Source organism: Sylvia atricapilla, chromosome 5, assembly GCF_009819655.1.
Source record: "Sylvia atricapilla isolate bSylAtr1 chromosome 5, bSylAtr1.pri, whole genome shotgun sequence".
Classification (NCBI taxonomy): domain Eukaryota; kingdom Metazoa; phylum Chordata; class Aves; order Passeriformes; family Sylviidae; genus Sylvia; species Sylvia atricapilla.
This window is the reverse complement of record NC_089144.1, coordinates 60,645,963-60,671,287: the sequence shown is the minus strand read 5'-3', so window position 1 is coordinate 60,671,287 and position 25,325 is coordinate 60,645,963. Positions and strand designations below refer to the sequence as shown.

Below are 25,325 nucleotides of genomic sequence, written 5' to 3'. Positions count from 1 at the left end.
GAAATCTTACTTTTCAGAAACAGAAAAATTAAGACCAGGACAAATATTCCCATAAGTTGTTTTTTATTATGGAATTAGTTTTTTTTCTGCCTAGGTAAATATTTTATTATGCTGTTTATAATCCAAACTCCTATCATAATGTACTAGAGTACAGGAGTTTGAAAAAAATTAAAATAGTCTGTTTTTGTCATCCAAAGTGACTAAGAACAGACTGCTACATGCAGGATATTGGACACTTCTACAATAAAAGTAGAAGTTAAAAGTACAAAAGACAAACAGTTTTACTGGCTTTTTTCAGCCTGAATGTCTTGCTTAGGTAATGCTAGAACATCATGTCTCATACCACAGTGACAGGTAAGTGTCAAGTCAGTAAATGAAATATTTAACCTGATATATTTTAAAACAGACTTGATCAATGAACATCTTTTTGAAGATGTTTTTAAAAACTACCAGAGCACATTAGGTCTTAGAACTGTGCAATGAATGGGAAATGTCCAACTGTGCAAATTCTTCCTGCTCTTTGGAACAGACCTTCTGATCATCCTATGCCTGGTGCTTGGCTGAAAGGCAGCATTAGTGGAGAGGAACCACTACACACCACATCCCTGGGGTACAGAGACTCCCCACCTCCAGCTTTGCTCTATGGCAGCTCACAGGCAGCACAGGTAACCCCCACAGGGAGGGAGCAGCAGCCACAGGAGTCTATTTGAGGGCAGAAGCTGCAGTTCTGATGAGCAGTGGCTTAGCTGCCTCCAGGATATCCAATTCAGGGTCCAGTGAACGTCCCAGTCCTTCCAGAACCATGATGGCAAAGATGATGGAAGCAAAATTGCTCTCGAGCTTCACCTAAAATCACAACAGACTGAATGGACTCAGTGGGCATTATTTTCTTCTCTACCCCTTTAACCAAGGTACCAGCTCTGCCTAAGCTGAGAGGGAATGGAAGAAGCTGGGAAGAGCATTTGCACACCTGAAAAAATAATGCAACTCCACCAGTTGGACTGTGCAGCACTGTGGCTGACAACCCTAGTTCAAGCCACCATAGGTCTTTTGATTTCCAAAGCTGTTTGCAACTGTGAAAACTTGTTCCCCAAATAATCAGTTATAAGGAAGTATCTCTAGTCTAAGGGAATATAAAAAGGTAGGAAAAACTGTTACAAAAATACTCCTTTTAGTAAACAATATCAAGTATGAAAGGAAGTATCGAGACCAAAAAAAAATATTGTCTTGGCAAAGTGTGTGTAAGACCTGAGAAACAGCAAGCCTGGCAACGCTTGGATGCATTCCTGCAATTCCTCTCCTAGCAGCTGGTTTCAGAAATCAGTCCCCCTCCTTGTTAGCCCCTCATGTTGCCAGTAGTTCTCTCTCCCCACGTGAACTTCCAGCTGTTAAAGATGGGGACAGGACCTCACCTTATGGGTCATCAATAGTTTGAAGACACTTGAGAGGAGATTTCCCACCTGAAGCTGGAATACACAAGGAGAATTTAAAAGCTGATCAAAAAACCTTTTTGATTCAGTTTTCAGTGCCAAGTTGCACCGAATTTCAGGTAAGTGAGACTGTGACATGGTGCACTTGCCTTTCCCAAGGCAATGGTGTTCCCCCGGGCCTTGGTCACGAGTTCTGCCATCTCAGCCTTGAAGCGCTCGATGTCCTGGCACTGGTTGGCACGGGCGTGGTGCAGGATCAGCTCTGCCACCCTCTCCCCCTGAGGAACATGTTGAACAGCACAATCAGAACCTGATCACTGGACTTGCAATCAGATCCTTGCAGTTCTTGCTTTTAGTAGCTGAGAAGTGCCCCTGGCAGCACAGGATAGGCCTGGATACAGGGTTTAGCATGGATCCTTTGGCATGCTTCAGCAGACCAGCATAAAATGTGTCCCTCTTGAGGTGTGTTAGTGAGCCCTTCACCCTGCAGCTGGGAGACAGCAACAGGCAGGTAGGAGCACAATGCTTGTTCTCAGAATGAACAGGAGACACCAGCACTGGGTTCTCTAGTCCATCTAACACTGAGTTTCAAGGAGGGAGGAGGATAATGTAGTTCCCCTCACATGGAAGAGCCTAGCAGAGGTCAGGCCCCTCCACACACACCTGTTTTCCTTCCTCTCCTCTACAGTTGCCTACACAACAGCAAAATGGAGGAAGGCATATGGGCCTTCCAGCAGCAAGGCTGCAGAGGGGAACGTGTGGCAAATCAAGATGTTAACCCATTCCCTCTTCTTCTCTAGCAAAACTGATAGATTCTGCAACAGTGGCTCCCAGGCGGTCCTAACTTGCAGCAGATCCTAACCAGGAAGGGGCAGCCAACACTTCCCATTTAGTACCTTCTTCCTGGGGCCCTGAAATTGCTCCACTCTGGCAGCCTCCTTGCTGCAGCTGAACAACTTATCTCTGTGCCTAGGGATACGATGCTAGCAAGGCCCCTTGACCCTCAGCATTTCAAGGCGAAATAGAAAACTCTCACTTTGGCCACCAGACTTTGCAGGCGTGTCCCTTCCCTGGGCTCAGCCTGCCAGCCCCAGGCCTGCGAGGGGCCTCACCTGTCCCTGGACCACGGCCGTGAACACGGCGCGGAAGTTGCGCATGTCGGCGCTGCGCAGCTCGGCCACGATCCCGGCGTCCAGCAGCACCAGGCACAGCCGCCGCGCCGCCGGCCGCACCTCCAGCACCAGCGTGTCGCACACGTCCACCGCAGCCGCCCGCTCCGGCAGCGCCGTGCCCTGCACCAGGATGTTCCCGGGGTGCAGGTCGGCGTGCACAAAGTTGTCCACGAAGATCTGGAGGGCAGGTAAGCGTGAGAGAGGCTCGTTCCCAGCAATGGTCGCGCCAAAGCCCCCGGGCAAACGGCTTGTTCGTGCTCTGTCCTTACCAATGATCTGGGGCAGAACCCTTGGCGGCACCACAGAGACCCGCTCTGGTACTCGGCAAGTCGCAGAGCTGTGTGAAGCAGCCCAGTGTTTGCTAGAGGTCAGGTAGTACAGCCAGGAGTGCCAGCAGGGAATGGCAGCGCCCTTTGGCAATTAGCCCTAAATTGAGGCGCACTGGTGGGCCTTAGCAAAGAGTAACGCAGGAAGACCAGGTCGTTTGCCATTCAGTGGCAAAGGTTGTAGTGAATGGTTAAGTCTGTCTAGTGCAGGACACCAACCCACATTGCAAGTGTATTGAAAAGTGAGGATAACGAGAAGAGGAAATAAGCTCTTCTCTGACTCTGCTAACAATTAGCACCAGAAAGGAAAGAACAAAAAGACGAAAAAGGTGAGAGGACATTAACAACAACAAAGCATTACTTCCCCCCCCTTAACCCTCCTGGCCACCTGGGACTGCAGGACTTCCTGTCCCAAGGAGATTATTTTTCTATTTCATGGATTTTTCCTATGAATTTGTTCAAGTGCCATGTAAATAATTAGAGCTGTATGAAAAAATATGGTTTTGGTGTTGCCTGAAAAAAATGACTTCTGCTAATTTTATGTCCTCCTTATTGAGAAACCCTACACAATAGATCCATATTCATTCTCGTGCACTCATGACTGCATAATCTCTTTCATAAGCTACTCATCTTTCTGCTTTCCAGAGTTAAGAGTCGAAATTATTTCACCATTCTGGTACGGAAGCCATTCCACAAGAGTAATCAGCCTATCTACCTTCCTCTGCACCTCTTCTAGTTGCACTACAGCCCTTGAAATGGAGGGTCCTGGACAGCAAGGGACTAGAACTTCAGAGTACTCAAGAAAGGGGTATTAGTTTTACTTACAGACATAATGTTTCTTCACTCTTTAATTTTTTTCTGCTCCTAAAATTTGAAACCAATCTTAGCATAAAACTATTCTGGTTCCAACACTGCTTTTCTGAGTGGTGAAAGCTATTTTGGTGCCTGTCACACTACCTGGAGTCAGAACTGGAGGTTCACTACTGCCCTTGCACAATGCTGCAGCCAGCAGCACCATTTCATCTGACACACACTGCCCACACACTCAGTACTGTCAGAAGCTTCTGCAACTCTTCCCTGCTGGTTCTCATGTCACAAGACACTTGTACCACCTTCTCAACACTCCTTTCCAGATTATTTCAGCTACAAAAATCTAGATAGCCAGAAGCTAAATCTGGCCAAATTTGTTGTCTTTAATCCAGATTTAGTTCTCCCTAACAAAAAGGCAGTTTTAGAGGAGATGATAAATGAAGAAACCAGCTCATTGTTTTCCTTCTGAGTCACATCCACAATCTCTGCACGACATTTGCTAATAATGGTGCACATTAAGGTATGGGGGCAATATGTGAGTATTTGTTGAATGGATCAGTGGGTGTCCTAAGCAAAGGCTGACTGAGGTGCACAGGCCAGTCCTACTGTGTGCAGATATATGGCCCCTCTGCCTGGCAGAGCCCAGGCAGGAGTGTGTCCAGACCAGGCTTTACCCAGACCAGGTACAGGTAGGAAGCAAATGGGTTCTCTCTTTAGCCACACTGTCTTATTATCCAAACTGAATAGCTTCTGCAGGAAAACAACCTTCACTTGCAGCCCCAGCCAAGTGCCTACCATCTTCAGCAGCATGTCCATGCCCATCTTGGCCAGTCTCTGCCGCAGCTCCGTGCCAATCCCCACATGCAGGTAGCGTGAAATGGGCTCACTCTCCTGAAACAGAGACAGAGCTGGAGTCAAACACCCCCTGCATCCCACCTTCAAACACACCTTTACCTGGGTGCCACGAGTGGGGGGAAGGTGATGTTAACACCCTAGAAAGGACTTGGCAGAAAGAGCCTGTACCTAGTGTGATGGAGAACATTAGAGAACCAAGGGTTTGTTCCTTGGAAAGACAGATGGTATTCCAGGGACAGAAACACCCTTGCCAGGGTCACATGCAGGAAAACTAAGCCTGTGACTAGCTTTGGTCTTCCACAAGGGAAGTGAGGCAAGGATCAGAAACTGTCAGATTGCTGAGATCCTTGCTTTGACCCACCACAGAGGAAAGGTGAAGTGCAGTGCTGGTTTGCAAAGCACAGGCAAGCACAGGGTGGCTGGACACGCTGCCTGGTCTGCTTGGTTTCAGGCCAAGTGTTCACATCTATATGGAGTGGTCTGCTACCTGTCTTCAGGGATGCACTGCTTCCAAACAAAAATAGTGGAAGAGACCCTAAGGAAGGACATCAATCTCCTTAAGCAAACAAGAAAAAAGCATCCTTATCCCTCTGATCCCTCCTTCTCAAAAAGAAACACCTCCTTGTCATGTTCTCCTTGGGGCCTTCTTGCTGCTGCCATCACACCCAGACTCTGCAATTCTTACCTCAAATGTCTCCACTAGAACATCTGCTGTTACCAAGGGCCAGAGGGGAGTTGGAAACTTCACAAAATCGACATCTAGGAAATTTTGTCGGAAGCGCTCCAGATTTCTGGCTTCGTAGCGTAAGTCAATCTCAAGAGAGAAACAGAGAAGCAGGTTGGCAATTAGATTCAGCTAGGATTAGATCTTTGGGATCCTGTGTGAGTTGCAGTACTCAGTACCAACAAAACTAGTCCCAAAGCTAGAATGGAAACAAAGTTAGGGTGGTGTTTTTTACAGGCTCAAAGCCTCCCTGATGGAAAAGGAGCAGACTGGGTAATGGATGGTCCACAGCCCAACACCTTTGAAATATGGGTGCCTTACTTAGAGGCATGGTGTCTCAAAATAGGCCACGTTATATTCAAAAATACGACGTTATATTCAAAAAGATCCTAAACTGAATCCTATCTGGAACTGAAGCTTGCTGTCCAAATAGCAAGGCAGGCAGACAGGACAGTAGAACTGCAGCCTCAGTTGACAGAGATGCAGCCATAGCAAGAAGAAATTAATTGTAATGTCTCCAAAATAATCCACTATGCCAAGTCCAGACCCTGGTTCTTCAGTGATCCAGTGTCTTGACATAAGGGCATCTCTTCTACTGTCTGCTACTGCTCAAGGAGGCAGGATAACCTTGCCTCACCTTCCTTGTCTGGCAATGAGGAGTATCCCAGGAATACTTCCTCTTCATGCAAAGGCAAAAAGCTACAATAAGCCTATAAGATGCTCTCCTAACCCTCAGTCTTCTGCAATCCACCCAAGCTCTGCCAAATTGGTACGAATGACCCTGAGCCACATCTGACCACAGTCAACAGTTCCCAGCATCGATTTACTGGGTAGAGGTTTTGCAATTATAGAAACCTGGGCAGAGGTTTTGCAATTATAGAAAATAATTAAGGTGTTCAAAAGTTTGTTACATACAGACTTCAGACTCTGCAATCTAGACACAAAAATGAAATTAGCAGATAATGGCTCATTTTATAGAGACATAAGCCTAATTAAGCCTGCAGCAAAATCTTTGTAAGTTTGATAGTAGCAATGCTTCAGGATTGTATCTTTAGAAGAAGACATTAGCGAATCAGTTTTCAGATCTGTTTGCAAAATTTTACTGACACTGTGAGTCTGATGATAATACACAGTAGAATGGGTTATTGACTTCTGTGAAAACATTATTTATATCTATCTATCTATCTCAGTGCTAACAAACATGACTGGTGAGCACACACTGCAAACATATATGCAGAATTACAGAAAAAAACCCCACATGCCTGGGGACTTGCTTGGAGAGATACTTTCCTAAGGAGAGGTGTCTCACAAGTGTTCACCTTTCACAAGGCTGCAAAAAGGACTGTGATATGGCTAGCTAGCTGCTCAGGCTCTCCACTAGAAAGCACATTCAAAATCTAAACATTATTTTCAAAGTCTAAAAAATAATTGTATATCTAATAAAAACTGTTTTTTTCATTGCTTTGCTACTTAGTGAGCTTATAAGCTTTCCTACAGTAATGCTATGTGATTTGATTAGACTAAAGAATAAAGAACAAGCCGGCCTTAATCTAACCATTTAAAATGTAGTGGTGTGAACAGTTAGAGCCGGCAGTAGCAAGACAAAGGGCAGTTTTGATTCAGTAGCTGGGGACCATGGCCTGGCACATACCTGCTGCATCATAAGCTTCTCAAACTCCTCCACAATCTCAGTCAAACTCAGCCACTTGAACCCCGGGAGAAGTCCAATGATGCGGCTGCCCATTTTCATGAGGAACAGATCCATTTGGACTTGGTGGACCAGCCCAGGGTGAAGTACCTGCACGTGAATGAGCAGTGGCAACATCAACCCCCCAGACACTCCATTTCCAGGAGCTCAAGTGATACATTTCAAATATACAGAACTCAGCTTATTAGAATGGGAGGCAACCAGCTTCCTCGGCTAGTCCTCAGAAGAATTCACATTTTGCCATTGATTAGGTCATAGAGAAACATTGTATCATTGTCAAATTCAGTGTATCTGCGCCGGAGACGACAGTCTCACCCAAAGACATTTTCCCCCACTTTCAGTCTCGCCCTGTCCCTGATTAGTATTTGAAGCTGCCCGAATATAAGATTTCTTTAAATAAACTCTGCTGGAATGCACTTTATATGTTCCAGATTTCTTCATGTGAGCAGAGAAGGAAGTTTGCTGTCTGGAGGTTGGTTGCTGGAAGGTGCAACCTTAATACTAATTTTTTTAATGTAAATCTGGCCCTTGGAGCCATTCCTAGTACCCACATGCCACATCAAATCTTGAGCTCTCCATCTGGGAAGAGCTGGGGCCACTGCAAGTGTGAGTTGTGGATGGGTGGAACAAAAGCACTGAGAAAGGACATCAAGAGACAGCATCCCTTTTTGTTCTATCTGGCCCTAGCCAGCTACTCCTCTCCATGGGAGATAAAATCTGACGGACCTCATCCACCCCGCTCCATTGTCATACATCTACCATTCAGGCACATGACTTACTTTAATGGCTACAGGCATGAGCTGTCTGGCTGATGACAGATTAGCGTCCAGGAGTGGCTTGGCCCTCTGCTCCACAAGGGACATCCTACTCACGGGACTTCCCTGGGAGCAGTCTGCAGGACTCATTTCCTCCCTGCTCCTCTCATCCCGTATCTCCTTGCTCTTCCTCCTTCTCAGCCACCCGAGGAGGCCTCTAAAGCCTGACACTTCCCACGCTTCGAAGGCGGACCTGAACTCCGAGCGTTGCTGCAGCTCCTTGGCCCGGGAGCCGGCAATAGCAGCGAGGTCAGCATAGGCTCTATACACCTGGGCAACGCAGCCCGAGCCCACCGGCTCCCGGCTCGGGAACTTGAGGATGCCCGTCCAGTCCTCACCGAAGGCCTTCCTCAAGAGCGCGTCGGTGTGGCCCCACGGGTGCGGGCTCACCTCGACGTGCAGCTTGGAAAACTCATCACAGAAGGCCTCCGAGAAGAGGTCCCTGCGGGTGCTGGCCCACTGGCCCAGCTTGACACACGTGGGGCCGGCGGCCTCGGCCGCCCTGCGCAGCAGCCGCAGCCACCGCGGGCCCATGCCGGGCCACAGGCGGCTCAGCGGGTAGAGCAGCAGCAGCGGCCCGAAGCGCAGCAGCAGCCCGCAGGCGCGGACACCCAGCCGCAGCACCAGCGCCAGGCGCCGCAGCAGCCCCCGGGGCGGCCGCTCCGCGCCGCGCTCCGCCGCCCACGCTGGGCCGCGCTGCCCCGGCCTCTCCTTCCAGCCGGTCCCGGCGGGCACGGCGGCGGGCGCGGCCAAGGCCAGGGCGCCCCAGCGGCCGGCGCGCAGCCCGGAGCGCCCCGCGCCCGCCCGCCCGGGCAGCGAGGGCCTGATCCTGGCCGCGGCGGCGCGCGCGAGCGGCGGGAGCGGGAGCAGCCGCGCGGCTCCGCCTGCCACCATCGCGCGCGCTCCCGCCACCGCCCCGCGCGCGCCCGCCGCTCGCGCCGACCCCGCCGGGGCAGGGGGCGGGAGGGGGGCGCGCCCGGCCAATCAGCGCCCCGGAGCGCGGCTACGCCCCGCCCCTTAAAGGGCCAGCAGCGAGGCCCCGGCGGGAGCTCGCGCGCGGGCACGCGGGCGGCCCCCGAGAGCCGTGAGGGAGGCGCGTGCCCGAGCCGTCCCCTCCGCACCGAGAGTGTCCCCTCGGGATCGGGCTGTACGGGACCGGGACAGGCGGGAAGGGGCCGCGCTTGGGCCGGGGGCCTTGGCACCTCCATCTGTTTTGAATCATAGAAACACTGAATGGAAACATTGTGCTGGAAGGGACACAGCGGGACCATGGAGCCCAGCTCCCGGGCCTGCACAGAGAGCCGCGCCATGTGCCTGAGAGCGCTGTCCAAACGCCTCCAGAGCTCTGTCAGGTGCTGCCCTGGGGAGCCTGTTCCGGTGCGATCACCCCCTGGATGAAGAACCTTTCCCCAATACGCAGTCTCAGATCAGGGGGCAGAAATCGCCTTGCACCTGGCCAGGTGCTCTCCCGCCATGAGTCTCTGACCCGATCAGCCTCGGGAAGCCGTGCCAGTGACAGGTATTGGGTTGATAAGAAGTCAGGACTTTCTGTGTTTCCCCGGAAATCTTTCAGTCTGCAACCAGAACAGCGGCTTTTCACTCCGCTCCGGTTTGCCCTGCGGGCCTCGACACCGGCACTCCGTCGCTTCGCTCGGGCATCCCCCTTCCCCGTGCGGGCAGCAGGGATGCTCCACGCCCGGAGCGAGGGGCGGGCGCGGCTCCCCGGCGGCGGGGCGGGACGGGGCGGGACGGGACGGGGCGGTGCTCCCGCCGGAGGGCGGCCGGGGCTGGGGCCGGGGCCGGGGCCGGTGGTGGCGGCGGGGGCCGGGCGGGGAGCCCCCAGCCGCGGGTCCGCAGCCGCCAGCCCGGCGCCGGGCGCCGCCGCCGTCATGTCGGGACACGGCCCCCGCGCTCCGCTGCCGCCGCCGAGGAAGGTAGGGAGCGCCGAGGGGACGCTAACGCGGGACAGCGGGCAGAGGTGCCGCTCCGAAAAGTCTCTGATTCCCTCTTCCCTTCCGCCCCCCAACTGGTTTTTCTTCATCCCGGCTGCAGAGAGGGAGAGCGGGGGCCGCCGGCCGAATCCCCCCGCGCTCCCGGGCAGCGCCGCTTTCCCGCCGGGACGGGGAGGCTGCTGCTCCCGCTGGGCGCGGGGCGGGCCCGCAGCCGGAGCGGGGCTCGGCCGGCGGGAGAGGGGCCTGGGGACCTGGGGAGCTGCTGGGAAGCCGACCCGAGCGGGTCGGGAGCGGTGGGGCGGAGGAGCAGCGGCAGCCCCGCCACCCAGCACGGGGCCCCTGAGTGAACTCAACCCTGCCTCGGTCTCCAGCACAAAACAGAAGAGGAAACGCTAAACACATTCTTTGGGGGAAGCCCGGGCCCTGCTGGAGCAAACAGCCAGAGTTCTCCGTTCTGCAGAACCCTGAATCTCGCTGTGCTGTTAGCCCTGCACTTCTCCCTCTCTGCTCTGGATAGCCTGCTTTCCTCTTTGCCTTCCGCTGGAAGGAACGCCTGCAGCTGTGTGCAGCCTGGGGCATTTCTGGCTCCCGGTGGGGATCGGTGGGAGTATTCACCTGTCCTGGGGAGAAAAACGCTTTCTTGCCTTCCCGCTCTCGTACCCAGGGATAATGGGCGCTAATGGATTAGGGATGGAGTTCCTGCAGGGGAATGCTGTTTGGGGAGGGAACAAGGAAGTTACAGCTGGCTGCTGCCGTGGTCCCAAGGTGTCAAATGCAAACTGGGAGGTAAAGCCGTGCCAGGTGTATTTGGGACACTTTCAGAGGTTTGGGCTTTTTGAGTGTCCAGTAGGAATGTCTCTTGATGCTTGGTGCTGGAAAAGTGATGGTCATGAGAGGGTGAGGCTTCCTGACTGCTTGGGTCTGCACTGGAGCCTCCTCGCAGGAGCAGCGACTAAGTGCTAAACGTGGGCCCTTAATTCTGCTCTTTACAAGAACACAGGTTGTTTCCAAGACAGGTCAGCAAGTCGTTCCTGACCCTGAGGTATTCCCAGCCACCTTTACTATTGCCATTTAAGTAGTTGTTTAAGTTTCTTGCTTTTAGAGAAGAGCATCTCCAGCCTCAAACTCAGCTAGAAGGATAAAGAGATGACCAGAGGGATTTGCACGGGACTTTTATTTGCTGCTGTGAGGGGAGCTGCTGGTGTTTGATGGTGGATTAAAAAGCTGTTTTCTGTGTTGGCTGCCACCTTACTCACAGCTGGTTCTTGGTGTGTGGTAGTGAGGTCCAGTAATGTGTACTGGCTCTGTTTTCTGAACCGCTGAAAAGGGAGCTGTTATTGCATCCTGGCAGAGGAAAGGAATGCGTTTCCTCCACCCTTGTGTTGTGTTCCGAATTGTTGTCATTGGGGTAGTGTTTACGGGGTTTGGTGCATGTTGGGTTGTTGTTTGGGGTTTTAAAATAATCCAGGCAGCGTTTCAGCCTGTGAAAATGGATAACTGTTACGTTGGGTCAGGCTTGGAAGCAACTGAAAATGCTAAGTATGGAAATGAGAGGAAAGCCACAGGATTTCCCAGGGTAATAGAGCGCCTTTTTGAGAAACGGAAGAGAAAGCACTGAAAACAAAGGGCGCTGGAGTGGCCGGGGATGTAAAAAGCAGAGTAAAGATTTATGGCTCTGCCGGGACCACTCTCTGCCTGCGTGGGTGAGAAGGTTGTGTGTGGAAAGCCTGGGCTGGCCTTCAGCAGTCCACGCAGAAGATTCTCCCTGTTCATCAGCTCGCATCCAAAGTGCAGTATTCCTTGTAGAAGACACAAGTGCATGTGCAGTGTCCCCAAGTGCTGCTGTCAGTACTGCCCCCAGCTTGCTGCCTTGGGAAAGCTCTCAGGACATTTTGTCTGCAAAGACAACCTTTGTGTGTGCTTTCTGTTCTCCAGAAACAAGAAGAGCGTTTAGGTCCTTTGTCAGACACTTACAAAAGTCTCTATCTCTCATGCCTGGTGTATTTACATGTTAGAAATATTCATTTTGACAAAGAGATAATAGAGGAAGACCACGTAAACAGTGTTTTTCAGAGATGATCTTAATCCAGGAGTAGCTTTTCCAACGAGTTGTTCTTAATATCAACCATCAACTAATTCATACGGACAGGACTTAAAATCTGTATTTTGCTGGGCACTCTATGGGAGCATAGAAGCTAGCTCTATCCTTCCCCAAATTTAAGAAATTTGCCGATGAAATCATCACACAACAGAGCCAGTCTCTTAAAGATGGAGAGATGCTGGGCATTTCAGAAGTGTCTGATAAGTGCCATGTACTTTTGGATCCCCTGAATGCATCATTCAAAGCAGCTGGTTCTCCCTTCCTTTTGTAACACCTGACATTTATTTCCTGACTGGAATTGTGTGGAAGCTGCTTCTTCCTAAGTGGAGGCCAGACCAAGGGGAGAAAAGGCTATGAGAGTAGAGAAGGACCTCTCTTAAACTCCTGTTGAAGCTGGTTAATTGTGATGATCTTAGGCCCTCAGAACTGGGGTGTGAGTTCTTTAGGGAAGTATTTTTTAGCGGAAGGATTTAAGTGCTAGTGGCTGATATGTCTTTTGGCAGGATCTCAAGTGCTGGCGGGAAGAGCCCTCTACAATGAAAGAAATGCTGAAATAGGACTTTTAATGCACTTGCATAGCAGTTCCTTACAGGCTGGAAAGACTCTCAGGAGGGAAGGAGGGAGTGGGATGGAGCTGGAAAGAAATTTCTTGTTTCATTCAAGTCCGGACAGTAAATAAGTGATCCTGGCTTTGCTTAGATACAGCTCAAATAACATTGTAGCTGAGGTATCTGTAAGCACCATTTTACAGCACAAAGCAGGAAAAGAGACAGTGTTTTCTTGACTGAAGCTCTGAAGTGCAATGGAAAGGGCAATAGAATGTTGATCTTCCTTATGGGATTTTTTTTTTCTCGTCTTCACCTTGGAGATGGTTTATCAGCTCCTGGAAATTGAAGCAAAGGCTGAAATGTGAGGATATGCATGGTGTTTGGGATGGCTCCAGCCCAGGTTTTAGGGAAGATGACCATATGACTGAACTCCCAGCTTCATGAAGGCTGTGCTTTTGAAATGTAGCTTCTGCAGGGGCCTTGGGTGACCTTGAAGTGAGTGCCTAAGACAGTCTAGAGTCCCTGGAGCCTCTGAGCTCTACAGCCTGGGATTTCAACTGAGGTCTGTGTCCTTTGGTGGAAACCTAGCACAGAACAGGCTGAGCATCAATTCTTCAGTTCAAGGTCTCTGTATATACAGCACTAAAAGGTGTCATGACTGTCTCACTTAAATAAATACTTAAGGTCCTATAGGCTGGTCCTATTCAAGATCTCTCCCAGCCGTGGTTCACTGCTCAGTTGGGTCAAGGTGCTCTGTGTCTGTGGGCATGGGACTGATGAAGTGACAGTCATAATTCCCCAGGCCTTTCCTGATCAAAGCAGTGGATCCGCCACTCCTCTGAGTTTTCACCAGTTCATGTCTTTCAGTGAGCTGGAGCTCAGTGGGAACTCATGGCAGCAAGACACCTTTGGGGCTCTGCCATCAGGATGGTCCAGTCCCTGCTGTGCTGAGCCGGCTCTGAGCAGCTCTGAACCCTATGGTGTGGTTCCAGCCCGTCATCCCTGCAGTTGCTTATGTCGGCTGTGCTCTTCAGATAATCCTGGCATGATGGCTGGGGTGATCATGTGCTGAAACCCCTGAGGTTGTACTGCTCTGAGGTTAATACATTGCCTAAACATTTTCTGGGCATATGTGGGGTCCTCTGTGTGTGCAACAAAAACCCCAAAAGGAGGCTCATGGGAAATCTTCCTTGCAAGAAGTTTGAAACACTGTGATTCCTTTCTTTTATGCAGAGAACATGTATTGTGGACATAATTGCTGTCTTTTTTGAAAGTAGTACTGTCCCATGGTTAAGAGGGAAGTCAAGCATAGTTGGAAGGGCAGAGGCTGGAAAGAGTCATGTCCTGCTGGAATGAATGCTGTGAGTGCCGGTATAATGTTCATTCTTTGCTTCAGTGCTTTTTCCCCTCCCCAGGTTAGGGAAACCAGCTGTAGCTGGCACACTGTTACTTTCAAAGATTTGGCAAAGCAGATGCAAGAGTTCGTGGTGATTTAAGGTCAGTTTTTACTGACCAGACTTGTTAGGAGCTAGTACATCTCTGAGGCCTTCTTAGGGCAAGATTGTCATCCCAGTGCTGGGGCACTGCCAGTCAGGTTTGCTTGGGGTCTTCTGGTTTTCCAGTTTTTAGTGGCTGGCACAAACCAGAATTTGGCTTGTTACCTGCATGTGCTGTTACACATGACCTTTGCTGAATGTGAGATGCATCTGTGTCTGCCTTCTGACAGTCAGTTCCTTGGTTGAAATTCCTTGGTTGGGGTAAAGGCTCAGGCTGCTCACTGGGAGCAGGAGAGCTGGGAGAGGAGATGTTTGCCCTGCAGCTGAGCTGCCCTGTCCAGCCTGGGCAGCAGCTGCTGGTCCTCAGTCCCCTGCACTGCAGGCAGAGCTCTGGCTCAGCCCTGTGCTCCTGGACTGGGAACTGGCAGTGTTTACATGATGAAAAGGAGCAGAAGATGGCTTTTCCTGAGCTCTGCCTTTGCCCATACATGTGCTGGCCCAGGGCCAGGATGGAAACTCTGTCCTCATGAGCAGAGAGAGGGAGATGGGAGGGAGCAAGAGATGAAGAGGGGCCCAGAAGCAGACGGAGTTAAAATAGAAACACCAGCTCACAGAGAGAAAAGCCTGTAACAGATGGCCTTGGCCATCCCATGGGCTCTTCATGCAGTTGGCTCCATGTGCAGTGCTGACAAGATCTCATCTAGAAGCGTGAGTAAGGGGCCTGGACCATTTTGGGATGTGTGTTGGAAGATCAGAGTGAAAGGCAAAAGTAAGGAAGCTAGACAGGTAAGCCAGCTGTGGTTCAGCCCTCTCTGTGATGCCTGAAGTGGACTGGGACTTGCTGCTACTGGTGCTGTGCCACTGATAAGGCAGGTGCTGCCATGTGAGCCGTTGTAGGAGCACTGCTTTGTTTTCAAGTGTGACATCCTTTAACTGTGGCCATTCTTGCCTCCTCTGTAAAATAGCATTGCTAATGCTGGTGGGGATTTGTTCCACTGCTCTCATTCTCTCTAGAATATGTGCAGCAGAGAGCTGTTGATCTGAATGGAGCCTAGTCTAAATATCAGTTCTGCCAGGAGTTGCTGGCAGCTGTATTTTCTGATGCCCATCTCCTCATCAGGCATCATGGTAAGTAACCAGATTGGCTGAACACTTCAGTGTAAGGGGTGCATGGAAAGGCTTTGCCTTGGTAGGATATCCGTGCAGGAGATGGTGCTTGGCAGAAAAGCTGGTCTTGGAGAGGCACTCACAAAAGCTTTGGTCTGAGCTCATTTGAAAATCTGGCCCAGACACTTAGAATGTCAAGAGCTGATGGTGGTTAGGGGCAGGTTGAGTGAAGAAAGGTGCCACCTCACTTGGAAGTGGCTGAAAGGGTTCTGGATGAGACCCTGCCAGACCTTGAGACTCCTGCTCCTACACATCCCAGAAAGCAGATGGCTCCTGACCAAGTTTGGGCACATAAGTTGTGTTTCCAGAAACTTACTGGGGACTCTGGCAATCCACTGGAGAGACTGTTTCAGGGAGCAAGGACTTGCTGTTCCTTGTAACCAGGATAACTGTAAATGGCTAGATGATCTGCATTTTAATTAGATTTCCCTTTGGAAATAAAAGTGGTGAAGTGTTTCTGTGATCCTGCCACATTTAAATATTCTGCACTGTGCCCCCAGTCTGGCAAAACGTTTAGGTAGACATGTAGGTCACAGCACATGCTTAAATCCACCCATCCGGGTGCCTTGGCTCCCAGTGCAGTACGTCATTCCTGCCCTGGGAACTTTGGAACTGGGCTTCACACAGTCTAGCTGAAGATAGTGGTGTGCTTTGAGCATAGACTTAAAATTCAGTGTGTTCTTAGGTGTCCTCCTCATCACAAGTGGTCTCTCACTCGCCCACTTGTATTCTATGGAATCGTTTTGTATTAGCAGCGCCCTTGAACATGGATTTTCTCTTCTTATCCTGCAAGGCTTCTCTCTTGCCAAGCGCTTGCTGATAAGCAGTTCAGGTGAGATGCTGTCACAGGCCTGGTATTTTGGAAGCATTGTGGATAGGCATGCATGTGTGAATGATTAAATCAACCCATCGGGGTGTCATCTGGAGAGGAACAAATGCTGAGCTTGCTTTGCGGGCGGGGGGAGGATGAGATCCCCCTCTAGTTTCTGCTGAAAGCTTTTCCCCTCTGCAGATGTGCAGCTGCTGTAGCTCTCTGCCAAAAGGCGGCCGTGACTCTGGGAGCTGGGGAACGTGCACACATCTGTTTGCAGAGGAGAGCAGCAAAGGGGCTCGGCTCTCCCGTCCCGAGGGATTATGTTCTCGTGATAGATAGTGCTGACTGTCATGGAGGGAAATGGCAAATTTCACGGGACACTGAGAGGGCACTTCATAAATATGAGTTTGCTTGCCAGTGTCAGCCAAATACCACCTTTCTAAATTAAAAAGGAAAGAGCTCCCAGAGACTTCTCAGACTATTGGAGATTTCTCTTTAAAAACATTAAGCCCTTGCAGAAGATGCGTGTTTTCTACATGCAAAAATACGATATGTTTAAGCTGCAAAGCATGCTGTGATCCCAAAGGCTTCGCAGGGCTTTTGGGTAGGAGTTGAGTCTTGGGTTATCCAGAGCTCAGAGTGGCTTAGTAGGAAAGGGAAATAAATGCCTCTTACTAAAACTGAGAAGTCTCTGCACCAGCACATGTAGCACTTCAAAAATCAACATCTGGCCAAAACCAGACCCTGGAGCATCCTCCACAATCTACTGGTCCACAAGAGCTTTTTTCTTGAGTTCAGGGAGCTTGGGAATAAGTAACTGAGAATTTGGTTTTCCCTGCCTTGACATGCCAGGCTGCATGTACAGCAATCCCTAGTCAAATTCTACAAGACAATTTGTTACTGTAAAGAAATGTGTAAGATATTGAGCTTTTTCCAGATTATGTCAGAAGCCCTGATCTATCTGGTTCTTGTTTCTCAGCTTTGTCAAACTCTGAGAGAAGCCTGAGAGCTTTCCTACTGGGAAACCAACACATGGTAACTGTTTTTGCATCAGATTTCTGTCTCTGTCCCCTGAGCTTACTGTGAGTGACTCCAAGCTGAAGTTTTGCCATGGTGTCACCTCTCACATAACAGTCCTGTACTTGTGGTGGTGAAGGATGCTGACAGCTAGTGCTGCTTAGTCTGTGCTAAACTTTGCCCCATCAATACCCTCGTGTTTGCACAGCAGGAAGCTTTCCTTATAGAATGATTTGGCTTACTCAAATTCAGTGGGAAATCAAGGTTTTCCCCCTGTTACTAGTCAAAGACAATTTCGGGTATGTTTCAAGGAAAATTAGCATCACCTCTAAAAGGCAGAAATTTCATAAAATGTTGTCAGAATTTGATTAGGTGGTTTTTTGGTTGCTTGGGGTTTTTTTAGTAGCTTATTCTGACATGTAATATATTGCTTCAGTTCCACTCACTTAATGTTTGTTTGCATGGGGTAAAATCATTTTTCTCATCCAAAGCAATCTGGAAACATTACCAGAAACAGAAACTTGGCGTTTTAGAACAGTGAAGGACTTAGCTGACCAGCAACCACTGCAGGAATACAAATTCTGTCTTTTTCAGTCCTTTAAACCAGTGTTCCCAGATGTCTAACCCAGTCCCTCTTGCCATTCATATTCAAGGCAGTCTTTCATTAGAATCTTATTATTATTACTTTATTTTATTATTAACAGAAAATCCTAGACTAGATTGAGTTTGGAATGGCTCACAGTGGTCATCTTGCCCAGCTGCCAGACCACTTCAGGGCAAAAGCTAAAGCATTCGAGTAGGCATTCTTGTTAAGGAGTTAAGTCCATTGACCAAATGCCTTTTACACTCTGACAGACACGGAACACTGACCGCCTCTCCAGGAAATCTGTTCCAATGTTTGGCCATCCTCTTGGTAAAGAAATGCCTCTGAATGTCCAGTCTGCACCTCCCCTGCTGCAGCTTTGAACCATTCCCATACCCGGGGTAATATCACTGGGTAGCAGGGAGAAGGGCTGAGCATCTCCCTCTGCACTTCCCTCCTCAGGAAGCTGTAGAGAGCCGTGAGGGGTGTTTTATTTTTACTTCAGGCTCCTGATTGAGATCTGCTTTTTGAAAAATCAAGCCTGACCTTGCATTACATTGAGTTTTTCTCTCTCCCTCCCCATCTCTTTCCCTGGAAACAGGTAATCACCAACCCATTCTTTTTTCCTGACAGACTTCAGCAGATCAGCTGTTTCGCTCTCTCTGTTGCACACGTAACTTTTTTCTTTTTCAACACGTTAACAGAGTATTTTAATGTAGGAGATTTTGGTAATACTTGCTGTGAAGTCCTTGAATGCAGAGTTAAGCAGAAGCATGCATAATGCCCCTTTTCTTAAGCAGTAGTTTCACAGAGCCAGCATGACCTGGTGATACAGTGTGAAGCACAGTGTGTGGATGAGGTTACCCCAAGGACAAGGTGATGTCGCTGTCATTGCTCCATTAACTTAAGCTGAGCAATGACCTCAGAGTGAGGTCAGGTGGTTTTTTGGTGCTTTGGAAGAAATTCTGTGATATTGGTTTTTCAGTTTTGTGACTGAATAAAAAAAAATATAACTAACTACTTGGAGAAAGGTGGCAGGGTAGCCCCATCTATTTTCTTCCTTCCATTTTTCTATTCAATAAAATAGATAGGAAGGACAGAAAGCCTAAACAGTGTTTCAGCTCCTTGTAAAGGGAGGGTTTAGCACACACCCCCTCAATTTAGCTAAATTTTGGTAAGAAATGTCATTTCACAGTAAAGAACCTCACTCTTGTAAGCTTTCTTCAGATTGCCTCAAATGTTTTCTTGAAACTATCTCCCTGTTGGGTTTGGGGTTTTTTGGGGGCATACTGAATTTAGATCAAACTTGAAAAAAAAAACTTAAGTTAGTCAGAAACCATAAGTAATTTACTCATCCAACAACACTCAAACCTGTTTGTGATTCATACAAATTGAATTGCTGAGACCATGCAGCTGCATTTCAGGTATGTGAGTGCATTTTGACCAGATAAGTTATTTTCTGGAGCATTTCTGATCAGGTAAGAGAAACAGGCACTTTTACGCTGTGGTTCAGAATTTGTGAGATGCTAATTCAGGAAGACAGAGTACCTTTAGAGCACAGATCACCTCTTGGGAGTTTATTTTTATATGATAACTATTTGCAAGCACTGTACATCTCTAATACTCTTCTTGCTTGGGAAGGTGTGTAAGCAAAGATAACTTCTTGCTCACCTATTTTCAGGGCTGAAGCTTTTCCTTATTTATTGTTTTAATATGAATGCAGTGAACCCACTTAGGGAAGATTTTTATTATTAAGTAGATGCTATACAGTCTGAACATTTGAGTTTTTACATACAGAAGAGATGGGAAGAAGAATGCCTACTTGAATGCCAAACATTTTTCTTACCAACCAAGAAGTAAATCAAGTATAGCATTACTTAAGCTCTTCTTCTTCTTCCTCTTCTAATAGAAGAAAATGTTTGGGGGATTTCTCCTAAAAGATCAAGTCTAGATTTAGTTTTCCAGTTATGTCTGTAGACATTCTCCTTTCAGTAAAGAAAGTACAGTTGTTATCAAATATCCATTGTATTCAACTGCAGATAACTGAGGCAGCTTTGGGCAGCTTCTACCTTTGTATAAGGAATGTGGTTCTGATGAGGAATATCTAAAAATATATGATCTAAATGATGGGAGATTTAGCTTAAATGTTAGGAAATTCCTTACTGTGAGGCTGGTGAGCCACTGCAACAGGATGCCCTGTCCCTGGATGTTGTGGATGCCCCGTGCCTGGAGATGTTCAAGGCCAGGCTGGATGGGACTTTAGGCAGCCTGATCTAGTGAAGGTTGTCCCTATCCATGGCTGAGGGGTTGGAACCTGACAGTCCTTAAGGTTCCTTCCAACCTAAAGCATTCTGTGATCTAACTGGCCTGTTGATAGAGGATTTAGTCTATGGAAAATGTGCATTTGCTGCCATCACTATCTTCTGCAGAGGGGAAAAAACCTCATTTACAGACAGCCTCTTTTCTGAGCCAGATCTTCAAAGCTGAGTGTGTAATGCTGATGCTTTTGGGACAGTGGGGATGATAATTTCACAGAGGAACTTGTAAATCATCAGGGTGTTGTACTGGGTGGGTCACTCTAGTGCTGGCCCTCTCCTGTGGGAGACCTCTTGCCCTAGAATAGAATACCCTTCTAGAATACCTAGAATAGAAAGGAAACCCTTCTTTTCTTTTAACATCACGTGAGAACCTGTAGGAGTTGTCCCGTCCCATCCCATCCAAAGAGGTTTTATGGACTTGAGCAGAGGGAGGTGTGCCTGTGTTTCTGTAGGTAACAAACATGTGTCATGGGGCTGAGCAGAAGTGAGGTGAATGTGGAGGGTGGAATGGAAGCCACACCATAATCACTGCAGTCACCTTCAGTGCAGCTGGGATTTCCCCTTGCATTGGACTGGAAATGGCATCTTTATGAACATTGAAGATGAAAGGAGATGATATTTATTGAACAGTTCAGGGAACAGGGCTTCTGCAAAGGGTTTAACTCCAGAAGATTCCTACTTTGATATTTTTTTTCTGGGTCCTGTAAAACGTGCCCTTGTGAAATGCAGTCAGTGCTGGCTGCCTTGTAGTAATGAGTTTTTCCTGTGCACAATAAACAGTATCGGGGCCCAGTCCAGCACAACATCCAAACATCTTGGGTGGAAGTATGCCCTGGTGGTTACCCTGGAATACAAAACTTGGATGCATATTCTCTGGGTTGGAAGCTTGTGTACAAACAGCTCTGCTTCAATTGTGAGATAAGGGCTGATGGAGGCAGTTGTGCATGGGTGCTCTGCTTTTGCTCCATTATCCAGCAGTGTCATGTATGTGAAAGAAAGTAAACAATGGGAATTGAAATCTTTTATGTATGTATTGGCTTTACCACATCCCTTGGAAGAGAGCAGTGGACAATATGTGCTTGTTTGACAACTCTCTTGTTTCTAGGTTTTTTGCTGCAAGAAGCCCAAAGGAACATTTCAGCAAAGGGAAAAGCCAAATCTCCCAAATAAATGCTTTCAGTATTTCTCACTTTTATTTAGTAGTCGGTTGGTTGGTTAATTTTAAATTTAGTTATGAAATAACTTTACGCTTCTCAAAGAATTGTACCCTGATCTCCCTGAAAGTGGAATGAACTTAGGAAGAAAATATTTTCCTTTTCTAATAGTGAAATTTTACAGAACTCATCACTGTTTACCAAGGCAGCATTATTGGTGGATTCATGGCCTCCCTAATAGTTTCCAAGGAGTTGTTGAAGTTTGTTAGGCACAGCAGAATAACTAGGGACAAAAGACAGTAGAAATGTGTTAGGGATAACATAATTATATGTCTTGTTTTGGCAGTTATTTTTTACTGCTTCCTTGCTGATCAGTTGGAGGAAAGCAAAAAAGTATCACTTGGAGACTAAAATATCTAGTAATGTTTTGAAAGGGATTTTTTGTTGCTATTTTCCACAGAGAAAATGAGAGTGTTTACTCACTTTTACAGTAATCCATGATTTGTTATCATAGGACAATCCAGGTCTGGAGGGGTTACAGGAGGCCTTTACTCCAGCCTCCTTCTCAAATAGGTTCAGGTCTGAGCTCAGGCCAGATTGTTCAGGGCTTTGGTTGGGTCTTGAAAACCTCCAGTAATGGAGACAGCAGGGCTGTTCCAAAGCTCTTGTTTTCCTCATGGTGAAAAGAGTTCTTTTATCCTCATAGTGAAAAAAAAAAAGACTTTTCCTTACATCAAGTCTCTATGTTCCCTCTCAACTTGTCTCTCATCCCATCAAGAGAGAAACAGCCAAGGAGTTTGCTTCAGGTCACCCACTATGCTACACAAATGGTTTTGTTTTTATGAGAAAAATATTTAATTAAAACATCACAACAGAATGTGGAAACCTGTGTCATGTCTCTGAAAGGGGCCAGGCACACAGGTGTCAGTTCAGAGCTGACCTGGACACGCTTAGGTTTACAGCATCACTGTGTCGCTCTCTCCTCCAAGCTGCCAGATGTGAGGAAGCTCTTTAGACATATGTAGATTAATAATTTCTTCTGGAAATTCCCTTTTCAGGACTGTGATCTGTTATCTGAGACATCTCCCACATTAGCAAGCCCTGCCAGTTCTGTGGAGCTGCATCTGGCACGTGGTGAGCACCAGAGTTTGCGTAGGTGCACGAAGGTGCAGAGAAATGTGCTCCTGGTTTTCCCAGCCATACCTAGACCTGTCTCCTGTTGCAGTCAGTGAAAAAGGAATGTGTGCTTTAAATTCTTTGATAATGTTAGCTGCTTCTACAGTCGCAGAATCATTTAGTTTGGCAGAGACCTCCAAGATCATGGAGTCCAACCATTAACCTAAAGCTGCCAAGTGCACCACCACACCATGTCCCTAAGCACCACAGGAATACAATGTGGAGCTCACTCAGTCAAAGCTGGGACTTATTTGGGAGTTAAAACGAGGAGATGGGATTGCAAGTGTAAGTGCAAGCCTAGTAGGAACGTTTGTTTAAAAAACAAAAAAAATCTGATCCTCGGTTGTGAAAATGGGTCGTAAACTTCAAAGTCGTGTTGTCACTTCTGAAAATTTTGCCCTTCTCTATTTTATTTCTTTCTTTCCCTGGGGCTTTTCTACCACAAAAAGTGGCAGAAGAACGTGCCACCAAGCCATCGTGATGTTTTGCCAGCATTTTTGTCTTGACAGTACTAGGAGCTGAGATCTTTTCTTCCCTCTCTTACGAAGCTTTGTGATCAGAAGCCGTACTGAGGCCCCTGGGGCAGGATGAATGGATGGTTACCTGCAACAGACCCGCTCCTGACGGTCTGCGCTTTGCCGGGGTTCTGCTGGGGCTGGGCAGCCTTGTACCAGCAAAGGGTCGTTCCTCGCCTTGTCTTGTGCTCAGATTGCCAAATTCCTGGTCATGGAGAGGGTGTGGGCGGACAAGCAACACAGTGATGTGAGTTGATTTTCTCTGTGTGTCGCTTTCTTGCCAGCGCTGGGAAACCCTCGTGCTGCTTTCCCCGGGCCATTGCCCTCCGAAGCCCTCCTCTGCCCCGCCGCCTGTGCTCGGGATCGAAAGTATCAAACCGCATGCGAAAGGGTGGAGGAGGAAGAGCAATTTTTCCCTAGGATTTGGGGCTTTTGGTAGGGCTTTTTTCCCCCGCTTTTATTGGCCGTGAGTGCGCTGACCGCTTAACCACAGGGGCCGGGCTGGCTCCCTCCCCCGCGCTTCCTCTCCCTGGCAAAGCGAAGTCGCTCAGATTTCCTCCCAGCACGGGCGGATGGCGGCCCTCGGCTACATTCCTCTCGATACAAAAGGAAAGGAAAAACTGCTTTCTGCCCGGGCAGATGGCCGAGTGTTTCCTGGCAGCTCCGCTCCGCTGTCCTTTTTCCCATTGTCCTGACACAAACACACGCACACATGCACGCACACGCCCACCGAGAGCAGCTTTCCTCCTGGAAGAATAAATAAATGCAAGCCCCCTTTGCAGAGGTTTATTCCTCCTTGGAGCTGTGGGAGCTTCCTCCTGGTGATGGCCCAGTCTTGGGCAGCTCACGTGCTGCCTGGCCCTGCTCTCTGCTCGGGAAGGCTGAGCGAGGGGATGATGTGCTGTGCTTGGAAGGTGTCCATAAAGAATAAGGTCTGCAATAAACAGATTCTGCCTTTGTGATAGCCAAGATATGTGGGAGAGAGAGGGTGGGAGCAAAGAGGAGGTTGAAGGAGACAGAGGGAAGCGGGGTCTCCTGAACCGAAAAGCAATCTGTGGGTGACTTTTTGCTTGAGCTCAGAAGGTGATGGTTGATAGAGACAGACTGTAGTGGAAGGTCGTGGACCTGGAGTGGGTACAGGAAGGTTTCATGGAGCATGCAGATGGTGCCCCAAGGTTGTGGTGATGGACACTTCAGGAAGCTGTGTGCTAAATCCTCATCAGGAGGGACAAGAGTCAGCATCCTGCAGGGTGAAGGCCACCGAAGGAGAGATTTGCTGAGGCTCCTTTTGTCTCCCTGATGATAACTTATTTTGGAAGAAGTTGAGGTTCTTCGTTTTAATGCTCTCATTTCCTTTCTGAATGTGAGACAATTTGTCTTCCTGCCAGGAAACTCTTTGCAGAGTTGCTCCTCGAAGGGACCTCTCTGGGTCCCATTTATGTTAGAATAGCAGAGATTATCTCACCACATCAAAAATGAATTCCAGTGTGGTTCATGAGCTGAACACTATTTTTTAGTGACAGGTTGTTTCCTATGCTGTCAAATGTTTGGGTTTCTTGTAAGCATAATAACCCTGAATTCTTTCCAATTCTTTTACACTAGAAGTGATTTACTGGTGTAGTAGGACTGGTATGTTTGTAACACAGCACTCCTATTAGAGGAGGGAAAAGCACCTATGTCAGCTAGCTGCACTGGTAGAAATGAGTATTTGCCAATTTATTTTTGACTTTGTTGGAACCTGAAGCCAGTTCCACTGCATCTGCTGGAATCCTGTCTCTCCGTGTGGCTGATAGATGAGTCTGCTGGCAGAAGTGTACTTATGTGAATCTGGTCCATATTTCTTTTGTTTTGTTCTATATTCACCACAGTCATCTTCTCTGTGGGTAGTTTCGAAGCTGAACAAACCAGGTATGGGTCATCATCTCCACTGATGTAATCTGCAGGCAAGGATACACCACCAGTGCCTTTTTCAGCCTGGACTTCAAGGAACTGAATTTTCGTTTATTAAGCTGCAAAGCAAAAGTAAATATTATCACCCCTTCAAAGGGGGTGAGCAACCCCACTGTGTGCACACATATGCTCACACAAGACCTTAAACACAGGGAGATGATCTAGTAATGCCAAGAACTGTCCCAGAAGGGTTGTTGTCCTCTACTTCTGCCCTCACTTCCCAGGGTCTTGGTTTCCTCATCTGGAATGACAGGTTTTTTCCAATCGTTTTTTCATTACATCCTTGTAGAAGGCATAGCCTGAAACACATAATTCCATTAAGCATTGCAATCATTTTAGCAGGCAGATTGGAAAATACTCAATCATTCTCTTCTTTTCCATGTGAATTTTTTCTTACTATTTGTTAACCTACCTGCAGGAATTAAGACTTATCATGTCTCTAAGGGGTCATACAAACTATACTGCCACCAGGATGAAAAGCAGTATTTACCTTCTGTGTATGCAGGATTAAATTTGTGAATTTAAAAAAGAGTGTTTCTGGTTCTTTTGACAGGGACACAAAACATCCCACCGCTAACCCTGAAAATGCTGTGTTTTTCAGCTGAGGGTGTGTCTGCCTGAAGGAAACTGAAGAAATGTTGAATACCCTTTGAGTTGTTTTTTTCTGTTTGTTATGTGTTTAGAGGGAGGAACA

At 48.2% G+C, this 25,325-nt stretch overlaps 2 protein-coding genes across 2 annotated transcripts in view; one reads left to right on the top strand and one right to left on the bottom strand.

Annotated features, from left to right (window-relative positions):
• Window positions 1-12: 12 nt before the first annotated feature.
• Window positions 13-8,734, bottom strand: ADCK2 (aarF domain containing kinase 2). Its single transcript, XM_066319703.1, has 8 exons — window positions 7,805-8,734; window positions 6,969-7,115; window positions 5,279-5,407; window positions 4,534-4,629; window positions 2,543-2,779; window positions 1,580-1,708; window positions 1,413-1,466; window positions 13-846 (listed from the first exon to the last, which is right to left on the bottom strand). The coding sequence occupies exons 1-8, from the start codon at window positions 8,732-8,734 to the stop codon at window positions 703-705; spliced, it is 1,866 nt and encodes a 621-aa protein (XP_066175800.1). The 3' UTR covers window positions 13-702.
• Window positions 8,735-9,619: 885 nt separating this feature from the next.
• DENND2A (DENN domain containing 2A) overlaps window positions 9,620-25,325 on the top strand; it is a 56,350-nt gene continuing 40,644 nt past the window's right edge. The window contains exon 1 of the mRNA XM_066319701.1: window positions 9,620-9,774. The gene's annotated coding sequence lies outside the window, so the exon portion shown is untranslated. The remainder of the gene's footprint in view (window positions 9,775-25,325) is intronic.